Genomic DNA, 18,997 nt, shown 5'->3' with positions numbered 1-18,997 from the left:
ATGTACCATAGATCATTTTGATTATTTACTCGAACCCGATCCACTCTTATGTCTCCACATAATGTTCAAGTACTCATACAATAGTCATGAGTCTTAGTTTATTGGATTTAGACTTTCATACAACTTATGAGATCAATAACAAGTATATTGATAATAGAAAATGTTTATCATTTTACAAACTATGAGTTTTTAGGACATAAAACCCAACATAAAGTGTTAGGTTAGATCAAGTAAGTAAGCTCAAAAGGGAGCTAATGTCATTAACCAAGAGTTATTTATTTATGTGATAGACCAATCGGAGATAAGAAGGGCCTACAATCCCTTAAAAGCTAGCAGGTGATAGTGAGTGACAAAGTTTTACAAATGTTTCCTTATTATAGTTTCAACACATATGTTCAAAGAGTGTTTTGCTTTAATATTTTCAAATATAACTCATGTTGAATGCTTGAGTCTTAAATATATTATCCATAAGTTGTTTCACCGCATGATTTACCTAAAGTAACTTAAATATATTATCCATAAGTTATTTCACCGCATGATTTACCTAAAGTAAGTGTATGTTGGATGCATGGTCTACCTTAAAGGCAAGGCTTTTCCATGTTTAACAAAGCACGTGTTTTCTCTCAATGTAAGCCATGTGCTCCAATGTTTCTAAAGCCAATGATAAACACGAGTAATTTCTAAAAGGGAATTTATTAAACCATGTTTTTATGCATTGTGTAAGGCGTGTCTTATTTAATGAAGCATTCTAATATGTTATTAATTTTCATGCCATTTCAATGCTAAGTTTTCTTAGGAATGCTTAAGTATTTAAATGCCATATATGTTTATATGAGCATGTTTTTAGTACTCCGATGAAGAAACCCGATACCAAGAAGATGAAGGTATCTGAATCCCATGATACTGAAAGAGATGAAGGTATCCAAGGCACACATTATGTTTATGTTTAAATTAGCCTTGGGGGCATATCTACGTGCACGTATGATTATTATTGACGCTATTTGTATTGAGATTACTCTACAACAGCTAAGGTTATATACTATCGACATTAATTGTATTCAAACTTCTCTACATTAGCTAAAGTTATCTTCTTATCGACGTTGAGCGAATAACCAAAATGGTGTTCTTCCTCAACTAAGGCAAAAGAGTACAAATAAAGTATGAATGTGTTATGTGATATATTCAGGGTTTCAATATAACAAAATGTTTAAAGTGTTAGTATTTGTATTTAAGCTGAGTCTACTTTCTTAACACTTAAACAAGGAAGCATATTTATGAATTAGTAGTTTATGATTTATTCAGTATGCTCTTATTCATGTAAACAAGTTTTAAAAGTTAGTCACTCATTGGGCAACTTTTAGCTCACTCTTTTCAAATTTTTTATTTTTCTAGGTAGCGGTCAATTTTTCAGAGCCTAGCTTACAACTGTTAGTCTGTTGCAAATCTGTAGATCCCTGATAGACCAGAAATTGCTTATATTGATGTTATGTCTTTGTAGGCATTAGAACTCTTGTACATATAGTGGGAAGAGTAGACCCCTAAGTTTGGATATATGGGGAAGTAGTTGTGTGTGAACTTTGTTTAAAGTATGTATATAAGTTACAATTGATTTATTTGTTGTTAGTAAGTTACGGATGTCTACAAAGCTATAACTGGGAATGCATGGATATGTTATTATGCTTATAGACTGTCTATCAGGTTAAATGGGTGCGATGAAACAGTTTACAGGTACTAGTTGGATAGTAGGTATTATAAAAGGGTTGTCATCTACTGTCTTCACATCTCTTCTCGGGTAAAAAGGATAGCCTGGGATGAGGTGTAACACTTCAACCTTTTTTTTCTTTTACTCTTCTGCTTAGATCTATATGTTCATACTTGTATTTGGGATATTGTTTGCATTTTGTGCTTCAATCATGTATTTTACAATAAAAGGGTAATTTATAATATGTTACTGCGTGGAAAGATAGGATTAAAGTAATTTTTGCTCGGGAGAAATTAGGTTACAAGGACTTAAACTATTTCATATTTTTTTTCTTTGCCCATTGGTTGAATTTCAATACACGATACAATTTTGGAAACCCACACTAGAGTTGGCAATGGAGCCAGGAGGGAGGAGGGCTCCCATCCTCGCCCTCGTCCCCGCCAATTAAAGGCGAGGAAACGAGGATGGGATTCCCCGTCGAGGAAATGGGTCCCCACGCAGACCCATCCCAATTTTTATAAATATATAATATATATATATATAATATAATATATATATATATATTTGTAATTAATATATATAAATAAATAAAAAAATTAATCGGGGACGAGGTTGAGGACGGGAACGGGGTGGGGATAACCCTCCCCATCCTCGACTAGAACTCGATTAGAATCCCCAATTTGACCTCTATCCCTGATCGAGGCGAGGATCCGTGAGGACTCGACCCCGCGGGTATTTTTGCCAACCCTAATCTATGCTGCTTCTTTTGGTAACAACAGTATCTTCTCTTGATTTTTTTTCTCCTTTCTATCGTGGGGCGAAGCAAGAGCTAGCAAACTCAGACTTTTAATATTTATAGTTTATTCAAATACACACATCTATGTTTTTATTAGGCTTATAACAAACACACACTCTCTGATTTTATTTTGAGATTAAAGTTTAACAATAGTAATGTAATTAATGTTTGGATACAAGAGGTATCTAAATGTTGTTAAAGCCGATAAGTCCTTTTTTCCATGATTAGGTCTATTTACAAGTTCGTATAGTGACATTTTGGTAAAACTTCCTGGTTGGTATTGAGAGTCAAAGTGACACTTGGTAACTTTTTATGTTATTTTGACTTTTGATCGCCATATTATCACTTAGACGCCTTTTAAAAGCTTTTAGTTTGGTTTTGAGAGTCAAAGTGATACATAGATTTTTTATTATTATTATTATTTTTTTTATGAAGAGATCGAATCTTGGAGCGAAAGCATGTGAAAGCTTTTGTGTCATCTTGGGTAGATGAAAAAAACACAAATATGACAACAAACAACATTATATGCTGTAGAATAATAGGTTAGCATAAAATGGAATTTAGAGGAGTTACCTTTGGAAGATTGTTCGTCGCTTCTCCAATCCTTCTCGTTCACCATTGTAGATCTCTTCCTTCACTAGGAATGCCTTCAAAAGGACTTCTTTGCTATGACTTCGGCAAGAATCCATTGGTGGGAATGCCCTTTTGAAAAGAGTTAGGGAATTGTGAGGGAAGATTCAAAATTTTATAGAGAACCTTTCTTTTGTAAAATTGATTGAGAGAGAATTAAAAAATTGTAGAGATCTTCCCCACATAACCATTCTATGAGTTATACATGAAGGGATAGAGCACCTTCCTCTTCCCATTCTCCTATTACCCATATAAAAGAGAAGTTTTATTTTAATGAATAATATATATCAATTAAATTAAATTAAGGGAAATTATTTTAAATGGTAAAACTTCTGAAAATATTTTCAAGTATAGTAAAATATCATTGTCTATCAGTAATAGATCGTGATATAGTGCGATAGACCGCAATAGAAATCTATTAGACACTGATAGATTTCTATTGTGGTCTATCGCGTTGATATTGACATTTTGCTATATTTGTAAATAAGTTGATTCCTTTTTCCTTTATTTGAAAATAACCCTTAAATTAAATAATTGAATATATTATATTTAATTAACATCTCAATCATATTCAAATGCATATTTCTATCTTAACCTATAGTTTTAATATAAATCTCATTTACATTAATTTATAACCTATATTTTTAATATGAATTTCGTTCATATTAATTTAATATTTATAGTTTTAATATGAATCTTTTTCATATTAATTTAATATTTGAATCATATTCAAATATATTGATTCTCCTATAATATATAGTTTAGTTTTGAATCTCGTTCAAAATTAACTTTATATTATAATGTATCTCTATACATTATATTAATTGCATCATATTCAATTAACATATATTTTCCTAAATTAGTTTGAACATTTCACATTATTCTTTCAATATATTTGGTCCTTGTTCATCCGTTGTGAGCTAGCAGGGGACTAATGAACCTACAGATTATAAGCTCCAGTGATTTGAGATCAATTAATTAGGCTATTTAATTAAATTAATCAACATTCATTAACTATAGGGCAAACAACAATGGGCCCATAGTTACGCTCTTATGTCTTGTAGGACATGTGCAGGGATCAATATCCTCGTGGTTCCCATAGTTTGTAAATTGTAAATATGAATTATTTATTTCATAAAATAAAGAGTTATTTTATTTGACATTGAGATTTCATTAAGTTAATCTAATAAATTAAGATCCAAGGTTATTTTATGTAACCTGAACAGTATATGGTAAACATACAGATGGAATATATTCAAGTAATAACTTAAATGGTCCATAGTAAATGGATAATATTGGGTGTCTTATCGTGTTGACACTACAGATACAACCCACTTGAAGGAAATGTGTCAACATTGTCCCACGGTCTCCTCCATTAGTTTGAATCATGAGATTCCTATGTTGCGTCTGCTATCGTTTTTAGGCAGCACTAGCTAGTCGTTAACCATGGAGGGTTGTAACATAGGATTCAGAATAACCCAAGCTTCAATAATGAATAGGGTCTTATAGTTCCGCCTTGGATATTATCTTCCATCTCAGAGGCATGTTCATACCATTCTATAAAATCTGAAAATTGCAGGTTACATTTACAAAAATTACTAATTGTTAGTAAAGATCTTGACTGAAAATGGTAACCAAAATAATTATAGGAATAAAGAGTTATTCTGATATAGTATTTGGTCAAGAATTGTCTTGCTTCAGTGACGGAATTTTTCACTCCCCACGGTAGCAACTGTTCTAAATCACTAAGATATCATTGCAAATAAATAAAGATTTATGAGTACTTTATTATTTTACTAAATTTGGATTTAGATGCATAGAATTTAATAGAATTTGTTTAACTTTTTCAGAAATTTGAATTCAATTATACAACTGCTAGCTTTTGATAAATTTAACGGTGAAGGATATTCAAACTAGAATCCAACATCAATACGATATTAGTTGTGGATGATTTGAGGTTTGTGTTAACGGAGGAATGTCCTCCAGTTCCCAATACAACAGTGAATCGAAATGTTTGGGACATCTATGATCGGTGGGTTAGGACTAAAGAAAAAGCTTGGGCCTATATCTTAGCAAGTATATATGATGTACTTAATAAGAAACATGAGGTAATGCCCACTGCCCATGAGATAATGGCTTCACTCCAGAAGATGTTCGGGCAACCGCGATCCTCTATTCGACATGAAGCCATTAAGTATGTTTACAGTACTCGCATGAAATATGGGTCCAACGTTAGAGAACATGTTGTCGATATGATGGTCCATTTTAATATTGCTGAGGCTCATGGGGCGATGATAGATGAGATAAGTCAAGTCAGTATGATATTGAAATCTCTCTCGGATAGTTATCTGTCTTTCAAAATCAATGCTGTTATGAACAAAATTACTTATTATTTAACTACGTTGTTGAACGAGTTACAGACATATCAGTCGATGATGAAACTTAAAGAAAAAGAACTAAATGTTATTTCTCGATCTAAGAAGTTTTTTAAGGGGTTGACGTTTGGAACAAGACCCACTGATAACAAGAAGTCTGTTCCATCTTCTTCAAAAGATAAATATGTAAAAATGAAGAATAGGGGTAAAGGAAATAAGAAAACCACTGATAAGAAAAACAAAAACAAAAACAAGACTCCCAAAGAAAAGTGTTTACATTGCGGAGAGGATGAGCATTGGAAGCATAATTGCCCAAAGTATTTGGCAGAAAAGAAAGTGGAAAAGGCGAAACAAGATAAATTAGATTTACTAGTAGTTGAAACGTGTCTAGTGGAGAATACTCACTTAACCTGGATATTAGATTAAGGTGCCGCTAATCATGTTTCCATTTTTCTACAGGGAACTAGTTCTTGGAGACAACTTTCCAAACAAGAAATGACTTTTAAGGTGGGAATGGGTGAAGTCATTTCAGGTCATGTAGTGGGAGATGTCAAGCTATTTTTTTGGGGAATATTTCATCTTACTTAAGAATGTATAATACGTACCTAAGATGAAAAGAAACTTAATCTCCATTTCCTGACTACTAGAAAATATGTACAGAATATATTTTGAATCTAATGAAGTGTTTGTTATTTCAAAAGGTGTTCATATTTGTTCTGCAATACTTGAAAATAACTTATACATATTAAAACCAACTGAAACAAAGGTCATTCTAAATATAGAGATGTTTAAAACGGCTGAGACTCAAAATAAAAAAACGAAAAATTTCTCTTAACGCCTATCTTTGGCACCTCAGACTTAGTCACAGTAATCTCAACAAGATTGAGAGATTGGTAAAAAATGGTCATCTAAGTCAGTTAGAAGATAATTCTTTACCTCCATATGAATCATGTCTTGAGGAAAAAATAACAAAAGACCTTTTTCTGGAAAAGGTCTTCGTGCCAAAGAGCCTCTTAAACTTATACATTCAGACCTATGTGGTCCGATGAGTATAAAAGCACGAGGAGGCTATTAGTATTTTGTCAGTTTCATTGATGATTACTCAAGATATGGCTATATTTACTTAATAAGTCATAAATCTGAAACTCTTGAAAAGTTCAAAGAATTTAAGATCGAGACAGAAAATTTGTTAAGTAAAAGAATTAAAACACTTCGAGTATAACCTAAATAAATGTTATTTAGATTATTTCTCCCGGTGGTCTCGTAGTTTGTAAACATTTGTACACATATTGTTATTAATAAAATAAATGTTATTTTATAAGCATTTACTCAAATCCAATAAACTAAGATTCGTGGTTATTTCATATAACTTAAGCATGTATGTAAGACATACAAGTGGATCATGCCTTAAGTAATAACCTAAATGGTCTGTAGTAGATGGATAAAGGAGGTATACCTTATCCTGTTGACACTACGAATACGACCCGCTTTGTAGATGTTTACAAGTATTGTAAAGTGCTACAAATGGTATGATCCTAACCATTCATGTGGAGACATGCGAGCGGAGGTATCCTATACAAAGAGTTTGTATAAGACCGGACCACGAGATGATTAGTCTCTTTATATAACGCTATTGATAATTGAGACTTATATTTCACTAAAATGACCATAGGTGACATGACCTTAATCCTGAGTGAGTTGGGAACTCCTGCTCATGAGGATGGTCCTTTGATTTGTATGGGTGAGAGTGGCCAGATTGTCCACTCAATAAGTCTACTATTTTGGGGATTTGTCTAATTGAGGAGCTGGGAACTCAGCTACACAAGACGAAATTCACTCCTTCCCCGAAGCAGGAGTAAGTAGATAAATTGCTCACTTAAGGGCTGATTCTGGGTCGTGAACATTAGGGGTGGAATTAGTTCGATTCGGTCGTCAAACCGAACTGAACTAATTTTGTATATACATGAAACCGAATCGCACCGAACCGAACCGATTCAATTCGGTTCAGTTTCAAAAATCGATTTAACCTTTTTTTTTTTTGCCTTCGAATGTCGACGAAGAAGGAACCAGACGCCCAGACGAAGAAGAACCAGACGCCCAAGTGGTCTGGTCGTGGTCGAGTCGTCGACGAAGAGGAAGAACGCCCAAACAATGCTGACGAAGAGAAAGAACGCCCAGACGCCCAGAGGAAGAAGAACCAGAACTGGAAGAAGAACGACGGCGCGGCAGAAACCCTAGTTGCGAAATGGAAATGCGAAATGCTGAAGGTGGAGGGCGGCGCTCGACAGTGCTGAAGTGAAGAAGGTAAAGTGAGTTTAAATTAGGTTATTTATTTATTATTAAATATAATTTAATATTATATATATATTTATATATAAACGGTTCGGTTTGGTTTAGAAATTGGTTTTCAAGCTTTGAACCGAACCAAACCGTTTAATTCAGTTTCACCAACCCAATGAACTGCATCGAACTGAAAAATTCAGTTTTACTTATAAATCGGTTCGGTTCGATTTTGCAATTCGATTCGGTTTGAGCAGTTTTTTTGTCCACCCCTCGCCACGCCCTCTCCTGGCCCGAGAGGACTTAATCATAGTAGGACTATGACTTATTGTTCATTAGAGGAATCAGTGGTACTTAAGGAGTTAGATGTAACTACACGGGCCAAAATGGTGAATTGGCCCAGTTGTACTTACGAGCGATTTGTGAAGGGTCATCGCACTGTTGAGAATCAGATTTTAGATTAATTTGAAGTATTCAAATTAACAAGAGGAAATTAAATTATATGTGATATAATTGATTTGATGTATTTGATACATTATCATTAGAGGAATTAATATAAATATGATTTATATTAAATACCATAAAATAGAAAAAGAACTATGGTTTATATGTTTCATACGATGAAGTATTAAAACTGTAGGTTATAAATATAATATGATAAGTTGGTTATTATATTTATTTATAACATATTAGTTATATGATAATTAATTCTTTTTCTCTAATAATGAATTGAGTGGGAGGTTATTGGAAGTTTTTTTATAACTGTGAGATAAAAAAAGAAAATGGTTTTCCAAAATTAAGTTGATGATTCCCTCAGAATAATCTCATAAAAAGGCTATCAAGTGAAAAGATTTTGCTAAGCGATAGCATAGAGAGCATACATAATTGAGCTGACTATACAATAGTTACTCGTTTACTTGATGCTAAACGATCGAATAGTAAAATCTATACGATAGGCTTCATCTACTAAACGATTGAGTACATCATCTATACGATAGACATTATTCATCTCCCACTTACTCGATCGTCTACTCGATCATATACTTCATGCTTTCCTCAATCCAAGATCATACAGAGCCCACATCTCCTGGATTCTCAAACCGAGAATACCAAGGTAACCATTGTGGTGGTGTTCTAATTCTGTTCAAGGATCGAGTTGGACTCGATTGGGATCGAGGTGCATTCAGATGTTCATTGAGATCGTGTTATGTTCATTGTTTTCGAGTTCGTGTTGATTGAACGATTTGCTGAACGATTGAGAGATACTTGAAGAAGAGTTCTTCAAAGGTTTGCATACTCTATCCCTTGTATCTTCCTTTACAAGTAGCATGTTGTAATTTATGATTATGCATAATCTGTTCGTTTCTATGTGGACTGTAATTGTGTGTTCCTTCTCAATGGGATTTGGAACGATCCACTTCTGCCGCTCAAAGGATGTCTATTTAGATTTCCCTTAGCATGATTCACTTGTATGTCTCCACATACATGCTTAAGTTACAACTATAACCATGGATCTTAGTTTATTTGTAATGACCCGACTCCCTAGGACTTAAGTTAGGCCGTTACTAAATACATGCATGCATGGAACTCAAAACGACACTCAATGATGAAATAAATGCTAATTAAATAAGGTAAGTTCAATATTTCAAATATTAAAACAATAGTAAGGTACCCATAAATCATAAAGGATAATAAATAGGTCTGAAAAACGATTCTTAAAAATAAGTTTTAAACATCAAAACTAAAAGTTAAGAGAAACATGAAAAGAACACTAAATTTCATGATGCAGAAGTGCAAAAACTAGTCCCAGTGGCTCGATCACGAATTCCGCTTGTCCATCGCCAGTGCATCTCTACCTTTACATGAAACAACAACATGAGAAAGAATGAGTATAAAATACTCAGTAAGTAACCCCACTACTGGGGTTAGGCTGGTCATCTATGTCCTCTAGATACTCACCTCTGGTTAAACATATAACTACTCTAGTCCTCATGGGACACATATGCACATAAAATAAGAAGGAGATTGAGTCTTATCCTACTATAGTTAAGTATGCCCACTACCTCTAGTGAATCCCGAAGGAAACAAAAACTGGTGAATCCCGAAGGAAGCACAAACTGGTGAATCCCAAAGGAAGCACAAACTGGAGAATCCTGAAGGAAACACAAACTGGTGAATCCCGAAGGAAACACAAAATCTAATGGGCATCTAACTAATCAGTAAGGACATTTGCACAGTCTCAATATCATAATCATCACTGTACGAATCTATGACATACATATAAACCTCAACATCATGGCTCTACAACATACACATATACCTTAACATCATTGTTCTACAACATAATGTATACCTCAACATCATCAGATCAAATACAACCATGGAAGCACATACCATCTCATACTAGTATTCAAGTGTCCATGTGCATAAATAAATAATTCGGATCTCGTAACAAAACATACTTTAATCATCTTATACTATCAATCTTTCATGCTGTCATTCTGCCATAACCTTCATTTAACATGCTAGCATACATCTAATGCCTGGCCCTTGAGCAATTCCAGTAGTAAGATTACTTACTTCGATATTAGGTCGAACCAAAAAACAATTGAATCTTTGTGAAATTCTTGAATCCTTAATCAAGCCTAAACATAAACCAAGCTTTAAAAATAATAGTTAAGGCCAAATTCCAAACACCCAAATATTACAAAATATTTCCAAATAACCTTACCTAAGGTGTGGTCCAATTCGAATTCGCCTTCCAAACCTCCAATTTTAAGTCCAAATAATTAGCAAACCAAACTCTTCTTCATCTTAAATGAAATTCTTGAATCAACCCCCTAATCATAATTTTAAATTAGGCTTATATGATTAAAGCTTGAATCAAATACATACGTCACTACCAATGTCTCAAATAAATTATCCATATGTAGCTTCGTCAAAAATCACTTCCAAATGACTTTACAAAAATTTCTCAACAACCAAAATTAATACACAAGAGGGTAATCAAAGCATAAAACTTATCAAAACTCGCTAAAACAAACTCCAACTTCACTGAACAACACCTCAATACCTTCACAAACTTGAATCCAAAGTTGAAACACAATAGGTATCAACCAATTGATGCCAAAAGTAAATAAGTATTCAAGAATCAATAAAAAACAAACCTAAACGGCAGAAATCTTACCCAAATCGATAGATCCAGTGACAGTAAAAGAAAACGACGCTTGAGCAGTGATGGATGGAGGTCATGAAGAAGAAACTAATGCGGCGACTTTGGGCAGCGTCAGACAGGCTCACAAACGTGAGGAAGAAAAGGGGGTGGGGTTTGACTTTTTATTAAAAAAAAACAATAACAATAATAATAATAATAATAATAATAAAACAAAAAAAGGAAGTAAATATAATTACATTTAATTCCTTTCCATTTTATACTATTAAATTCCTTTCCGTTTCAAAAGAAAATTAATTCCTGCCATTAATTTTCTATTTGAATTTCAAATTGAATAATTTCACACCAACAATTAAATTCCCGCACTTATACTTGAAGTCCAAAATTCTAAAAATTCCCTCAAACTAATAACAATTACTGAAATTCCAAATAATAAAGTTACTGAAATTACATTATTACTAAAAAAATGTGCGGGGTGTTACATTCTTCCCTTCTTAAAGAACTTTCGTCCTCGAAAGTTCGTTCCTGAAAAAGCTCCGGGTACTGAGCCCTCATCTCATTCTCTCACTCCTAAGTGGCCTCCTTGAACTGGTGATTCTTCCACAGAACTTTCACAAGTGCAATCTTCCTGTGGCGCAACGTCTTTACCTCTATGGCGAGAAATTCTACAGGCTTCTCCTCGTAGCTCAAGTTGTCATTCAACTGCAATGACTCAAAGTCAACTACATGGGACGGATCTGTCACACACCTTCCTCAAAATAGAAATATGGAAGACATTATGAACTGAAGACAGTGCTAGAGTTAATACCAATCAGTAAGCTACAGGGCCAATTCGCTCTAAGACCTCGAAAGGCCCAATGAACCTCAAACTCAGCTTCCCTTTCCTGCCAAACCTCATAATACGTGCCACCCCTAAGAACACTTTACCACCAATCTCAAATTCCAGGTCCTTACATCTCACATCGGCATAGCTTTTCTGTCTGCTTTGAGCTGGTTGCATACGAGCTTTGATCTTTTGTATTGCCTCATTCGTGGTTTGCACTAGCTCAGGACCTAGCAACTTCCTCTCACCAACCTCACCCCGGCATACTGAAGACTTACAACTCTTTCCATATAGGGCCTCAAATGGCAATGTGCCAGTGGCAATCTAATAGCTACTATTATATGCGAATTCCATTAAATGCAGGTGAGAGTTCCAACTCCCTGAAAACTCTAGTGCACAAGCGCACAACATATCTTCCAATATCTGGTTCAGACGTTCTATTTGACCATCAGTCTATGGGTGAAAAATTGTACCAAAATCCAATTGAGTACCCAATGCTAACTAGAGACTCTTCAAAAAAACTAGATACAAAACGAGGGTCATTGTTTGACATAGCTAAAACTAGTACCAAAAGAGGTGTAACAACCCCTTCCATAAATAACTATGAAACTTAAGATGTTGAAAATCAACAACACTTCTACACATCCGAGCTGAGAACTGTGAAAACGGTCATGAAGTTAAAAAAGTCTTATCCACTAAAAACATACATTTGAACTTACCATTTTGTCACTGGGAAAACTTCATATGTGCAGTGAAGAAATTGGTCATACTATATAATGCGTCATCTGAAGATACGTACCAGAACAAATCTAGTCAACTGAAAACTGCTTCTACTCTAGAAGTGCCAACTGTGATGTCTTTCCTAGGGTCTACATGTCTGAGAATAACTCTGTCTAATTAAGTCTCACATTCATGAGAAACTCATCATACTCTAGAAACAATAATAATAATAATAAAATAAAAAAGGAAGTAAATATACTTACATTTAATTCCTTTCCGTTTTATACTATTAAATTCATTTCTGTTTCAAAAGAAAATTAATTCTTGTTATTAATTTTCCATTTGAATTTCAAATTGAATAATTTCACACCAACAATTAAATTCTCGCACTTATACTTGAAGTCCAAAATTCCAAAAATGATCACAAACTAATAACAATTACTAAAATTCCAAATAATAAAGTTACTGAAATTACATTATTACTTAAAAAATGTGTGGGGTGTTACATTATTGGTTTATGGTTAATGCAACTAAAATATCTCATACTTCATAGACAATAGTGAAGAAAATATCTCATATTATTACATCACAAATGTTCTCTCATACACGTGTTTACGAACTACAGGACCCTACAAGATTTTGAGCATCAACCCCAACATTTCCCACTTGTCGTAAAGCTAGTGGGGTGTACAAGATAAATACAAGTACAAAACAATAAACTAGAGCACAAAGGCCCAGTAAAAAATCTTCCACTAGCTCTAGTCCAGCCGCGAACGGTCTCGTAGATCCATGCTCTGTAGGTGACTCTAAAAAACTGTAGTCGTGAGAGCCTTCATAAACGGATCAGCGACGGTGTGCTCCGAAGCTATCTTCGTGACTATCATGTCCCCTCGATGCACAATCTCGCGGATGAGATGATATTTTCGCTCATATGCTTGTCGCGCTTGTGACTCCTAGACTCCCTAGAATTTTCCACAGCACCACTATTATCACAATGAAGGGTGATGGGCTTAGACATGTCTGAAACAACTTCCAGATCAGTCAGGAACTTCCTCAGTCAAACGGCCTTCTTAGCAGCTTTACAAGCCGCTACATACTCGGTCTCCATGGTGGAGTCAGCGATGCACCCCTGCTTAATGCTTCGCCATACTACAGCCCTTCCGTTAAGAGTGAACACTGATCCTAAAGTGGATTTTCGAGAATCCTTATCAGTCTGAAAATCAAAGTCCATGTATCCAGTAAGGATAAAATCCTTATATCCATACACAAGCATGTAGTCCCTCGTTCTCTAAAGATACTTGAGGATGTTCTTGACGGCAGTCCAGTAACCCTGTCCTGGATTAGACTGATATCTACTAACTATCCCCACAGCGTAGCAAATGTCAAATCTAGTACACAACATTGCCTACATCAAACTGCCAACAGTAGATGCATAGAGGACCCGTCTCATTTCCTCAACCTCTAAAGGTGTCTTAGGACACTGTTCCTTAGACAATATAACTCCATGCCCAAAAGGCAGTAGGCCTCTTTTGGAGTTCTGCATCGAGTACTTGATCAACATCTTGTCAATGTACAATGCCTGAGACAGCACTAGCATTTTGTTCTTTCGATCCCAAAAGATATGAATACCAAGAATAAATTGAGCCTCTCCCAATTCTTTCATTTGGAATTGGGTTGCTAGCCAGTTCTTAACTGAAGTTAGGAGCCTCTCCCAAATCTTTCATTTGGAATTGGGTTGCTAGCCAGTTCTNATTGGGTTGCTAGCCAGTTCTTAACTGAAGTTAGGAGCCTCTCCCAAATCTTTCATTTGGAATTGGGTTGCTAGCCAGTTCTTAACTGAAGTTAGTAAACCTACGTCATTCCCAATGAGTAGGATATCTCTACATATAACACTAGGAAAACTACTGAACTGTTGATGATTTTCTTGTAGACACAAGGTTCATCAATGTTTTGGTCAAAACCATAAGATTTGATCGTAGTATCAAACCTTATGTTCCAAGATCAAGGCGCCTATTTCAACCCATAAATGGATCGATTCAGTTTGCAAATCTTTTTCTCTTGACCTTGGGCTTTGAATCCCTCGGGTTGTACCATATAAATGGTCTCCTCAAGATTACCATTCAGAAAGGCAGTCTTAACATCCATTTTCCATATCTCATAATCATAATATGAGGCAATGGATAGGAGGATGTGGATAGACTTAAGCATGGCAACAAGCGAGAAAGTCTCCTCATAGTCAACTCCCTCTACCTGGGTATAACCCTTTGCCACAAGTCTACCCTTGAAGGCTTACACCTTCCCATCAGCACTCCGTTTCCTCTTGTAAATCCATTTACAACCTATAGGTTTAACCCCATCAAGTTGATCTACAAGATCCTATACTGAGTTAAAGTGCATAGACTTCATCTCAAGATCCATGGCTTACTCATCTTGGTCAACATCCTCTATGGCCTTCTTGTAAGACAACGGATCCTCAACTATAGCCAGGATTTCAGTGAAACCCATATAGCAAACAAGTGGGTTCGCAACCCTCCCATTACGTCAAGGTTCCCTCAACTCTTGAGGTGGATTTGATCGACTAAACGAACTTCCATCAACAACTCTAGGAAGAATTACGGGGCGTAAACCAAAAAAATATGCTAATTCGGGTGTTGATGTAGCATGCCCTTCAACAACTCTTGTTGAAGTTTCAGTAGTTTCGTTGGAAAGTTCTCGCAACACGATTTTACTTCGTGGGTTGTGCTTCCTTATATGATTCTCCTCAAGGAAAGTAGCATTTGTCGATACCAACACCTTGTTTTCCTTAGCATCATAAAGGTAAAACCCTCGTGTCCCTTTGGGGTAGTCTACAAATAGGCACAGCCTCAAACGTGATTTCAATTTCTTAGGATTAACCTCAAGCACATCTGTCGGGCAACCTCAGATGCAGAAGTGACGCAAACTAGCTTTACGCCCGTTCCACAACTCCAAAGGTGTTCTGGCAACACTTCTGAAGGGAACACAATTAGGATATAAGTTCCAGTATCTCTTGCAAAACTCCAAAACGATTCTGGTAAGGAAGCGTAATTTATCATCGACCGAACCATGCTCAACAGGGTTCTGTTTCTCCTATCCGATACACCATTCTGCTAAGGTGTACCAGGTGCTGAGAGTTGGAAAATGATTCCATGTTATATCATATAGTTCTGAAGTTAAAAATCTAAAAACTCTCCACCCCGATCTGATCGAAGTGTTTTAATCCATTTATCTAATGCATTTTCAACTTCAGCCTTGAACTCTTTGAACTTTTCAAAGTATTTTGACTTACGTTGTATCAAATAAACATATCCATACCTCGAATAATCATCAATAAAAGTGATGAAATACTCGTAGCTTCCCCTGGCTCACACATTCATCGGACCACAAAAGTTTAGATGTACTAACTCTAGAGGCTCTTTGGCTCGATAACCTTTTCCAGTAATAGATCTTTTAGTCATCTTGCCTTCAAGGCATGATTCGCACACAGGTAAAGAATTTTCCTCTAACTCGCTCAGAAATCCATTCTTTATCAACATCTCAATCCTATTGACATTGATGTGCCCTAATCGAAGGTGCCAAAGTTGGGCATTTTCCTTAGGAGAAACCTTAAGTCGTTTATTTTGAATTACGATAGTTTTAAACATCTCTATGTTATGGAGGGAATTTGTTGCTCACGGCCTTAACACATACAAATTGTTTTCCAATTTAGTTGAACATATCTCAACACCATCATTCAAAATTCACTTTATTCACCGAAAAGTTAAGAGTATATTTACATTCAAGCAAGCACTTTACAAAAATTAAGTTCCTCTTTAACTTAGGAACAACATATACATCATTAAAATGATAAACCTATTATGTAAAGTCAACTGGATGCCTCCTACTGCCACAACTGAGATGGCACTGTGCCTACTCGCATCGTCATCTTACCAGCCTCAAGTTGCGTAGAATTTAATCCCAATAAAAATAAGAACAAACATGATTAGTGGCCTCAGAGTCTATAATCCAGGTAAAATCATCATTCTCTACTAAACAAGTTTCCAAAACCAGTAAATCACATTTACCTTGTTTGACCTTAGCCTTAGCCTTCTTCCTTTCCTTTAACCAGCATGGACAGTTCCACTTCCAGTGCTCATCCTGGTTGCAATGGATTTCCATTCTCAACCGGCGCTAGTCGTCCACCACGATGTGCGATAGGTTGTGGGTTAGCCGGTGTCTTTCCCTTCCTCTTACTACCCTTATTCTTCTTCCACTTGTTAGTGTTGGAAATAGAAAGTGCAAACTTAGTTCCTGACATCAAACCCCGTAGGAACTTCTTAGATGATGAAGCAACAATTTCCTCACCAACCTTATTCACCTTGCTTTTCAGCAAGGATTGAAATGTTTGCAACTCGTTGAGGAGAGTTGTAAGGGTGTAATCAACTTTGTTCAGCACAACATTACTGACAAAACGTGGGAAGCTTTCTGGCAACATTTGCAGAATTATGCTAATCTGCCCTCATCAATGCAGGCCCCGTTCATTTCTGCCACATTAAAGGGGACCATCATGTTCAGAACATGTTCTCAAACAGATATACCCTCCTCAATTTCGAAGTTGAAGATGCACTTAAGAGCTTCGTGCTTGAACTTCCCAGACGGTTGTTCGAACATTCCCCTCAGGGACTCCATGATCTCACACGCAGAGACCATAGGCTCATGCTTCTTGGCCAACACGTCATTCCTGTCTAAGATGTAAGCTCGGGCCTTCTCGTTCGCCCATGTCCATTTCTCATATGCCTCTCGAATAGTTGGAGCGGTAGTTTGAGCTGGAATAGGACGACACTTCTCCATAAGGACAAACCAGAGGTCATCGATGATCAGTATGGTATTAATCATGTTTTTCCAACTAGCGTAGTTTTTGCCAATTAGTTTATCGGCAGATAATAGAGCTAGAGTGGCCGTTGCCATTTTAAAAGTTACTGAAAAACATGAACAAACTTAATAAGTCTATTTTCATTACCACTTTTAATACCAATATTAGGTTTTAGTAAAATAGTTCTAATGTACCCTAAGTGAAATGACATCTATTTTGCAATGATGCCCTAGCGAGGTAGGACAAAAGTCATCAGTGGGGTGATCAGGTGCCCTTTCACTAGGATGAGATATTCTCAACCATTAGACAGAAACAACTCTTGTAATTGACTCTAACAATCACCATTTTTCGGTCCAGAATATGTTAACCTTTAATAATTCTGCATAAGTGTAACCCCACATTTTAGGCTCTAGAGTCCCGCCTTAATGCACCCATCGTAGGGAAAAAGCAGATTAGGACAAGAGACTAAAGCAATCCTATCATTTTAATGAGATCAGATAAAGAGTCGTGCAAAATTGCCATCCTTTAGGGGGACACTCTCAGGGTATGCGATGCACAAGACGTTATCCAACCTAATGAGAGAGACCATGGGATATGTTGTCATACGTCCCGCTCCCACTTACTATGAACATTCTCTCCATTCACCTTGGTATTGACCTACCCAAACACCATCATTTAGGGGGACACTCCCAGGGTGCCTCGAGGCCGAGGATAGATCTCACGATGTGAACTTTAGGGAGAAACATGTAGAGGTTTAAGTGAAGTATCATATACCCCAAGTACCTCCTACTGAATGTTCTACTTAGGGATTCATTAACTTAGATAATCCGGCTACTGATTTTATCTAAGTGTGAGTTTAATTTGCTAAAAAAACAACTCTTGCTTTTGATAATTAAACAAGTTTGAATCAAGTCCCATTAAACACTTTAACAGACTACCATCATATTTACATGCATGCATCAAATCTATCTAATTTACCTTTCTAGGTAGGTTCCCAGGTAGGGGTGTTCCGTTTCCGTCAGCTTAAATACCCCAGCTTAGATAGAACCCGCCTTAGACAAAAGGTCCCTTATAGATAAATTTGGTACATATTTAATCTTTTATTAGCCAATTTAATTTTATTAAACTGATTAAAAGATTAAACTTAGGTTTCTAATCTCATTAGAACCGTGATCTTAGGTCTATCTAGATCAAATTTTAAAACTCTTTTAAAACATGACTCAACCTAAGTTTGCATGCATGTCTTTCTTATTGATTATAGTTCTAATTTCCATTATAACTCTTATAAAAGGAAACAACTAAACCCATCCACATTGCTAAGCTAGACTAAGTATTTATAACTCTTATAAATTAACCTATGTGTCATGCTTCATGCAATGTCCATTCATTACTATATATAACTCTTATATAAATTGTAATGAACCAAGCATACATGCTTTCATACACCCTTATACTATAACATTTAAAGTATAAAGATACTGCATGAATATGCTTAATGCATGCATATATTATAACTTTTATATTTATGATGCATGAGCATGCTTTAGAGTAATTTAATCATGCAAGCTACTATATAATAATTCTTATAATATAAAGATGATGCATGAATAAATGCATAACCTATAGTGG

The 18,997-nt window shown here is 35.6% G+C and overlaps 1 protein-coding gene across 1 annotated transcript; it reads right to left on the bottom strand.

Annotated features, from left to right (window-relative positions):
• Window positions 1–11,525: 11,525 nt before the first annotated feature.
• LOC120090837 lies at window positions 11,526–17,184 on the bottom strand. Its single transcript, XM_039048540.1, has 3 exons — window positions 17,094–17,184; window positions 11,819–12,044; window positions 11,526–11,703 (listed from the first exon to the last, which is right to left on the bottom strand). Exons 1-3 carry the CDS (start codon window positions 17,182–17,184, stop codon window positions 11,526–11,528), a joined length of 495 nt encoding a protein of 164 aa, XP_038904468.1.
• Window positions 17,185–18,997: the final 1,813 nt, after the last annotated feature.

The sequence above is a fragment of the Benincasa hispida genome, chromosome 11 (genome assembly GCF_009727055.1).
Source record: "Benincasa hispida cultivar B227 chromosome 11, ASM972705v1, whole genome shotgun sequence".
NCBI lineage: Eukaryota > Viridiplantae > Streptophyta > Magnoliopsida > Cucurbitales > Cucurbitaceae > Benincasa > Benincasa hispida.
This window is presented reverse-complemented; position numbering and strand designations above follow the sequence as displayed.

Excerpts from the sequence above, each read along its gene's own strand:
- LOC120090837 (XM_039048540.1), bottom strand. The coding sequence starts at position 17,184 with ATGGAGTCCCTGAGGGGAATGTTCGAACAACCGTCTGGGAAGTTCAAG. Across the intron at positions 12,045-17,093 it reads CAACTTCGAAATTGAGGAGG|TATGCCGGGGTGAGGTTGGT; the intron begins GTATATCTGTTT and ends GTAAGTCTTCAG. Across the intron at positions 11,704-11,818 it reads AAAGGGAAGCTGAGTTTGAG|GTGTGTGACAGATCCGTCCC; the intron begins GTTCATTGGGCC and ends ATTTTGAGGAAG.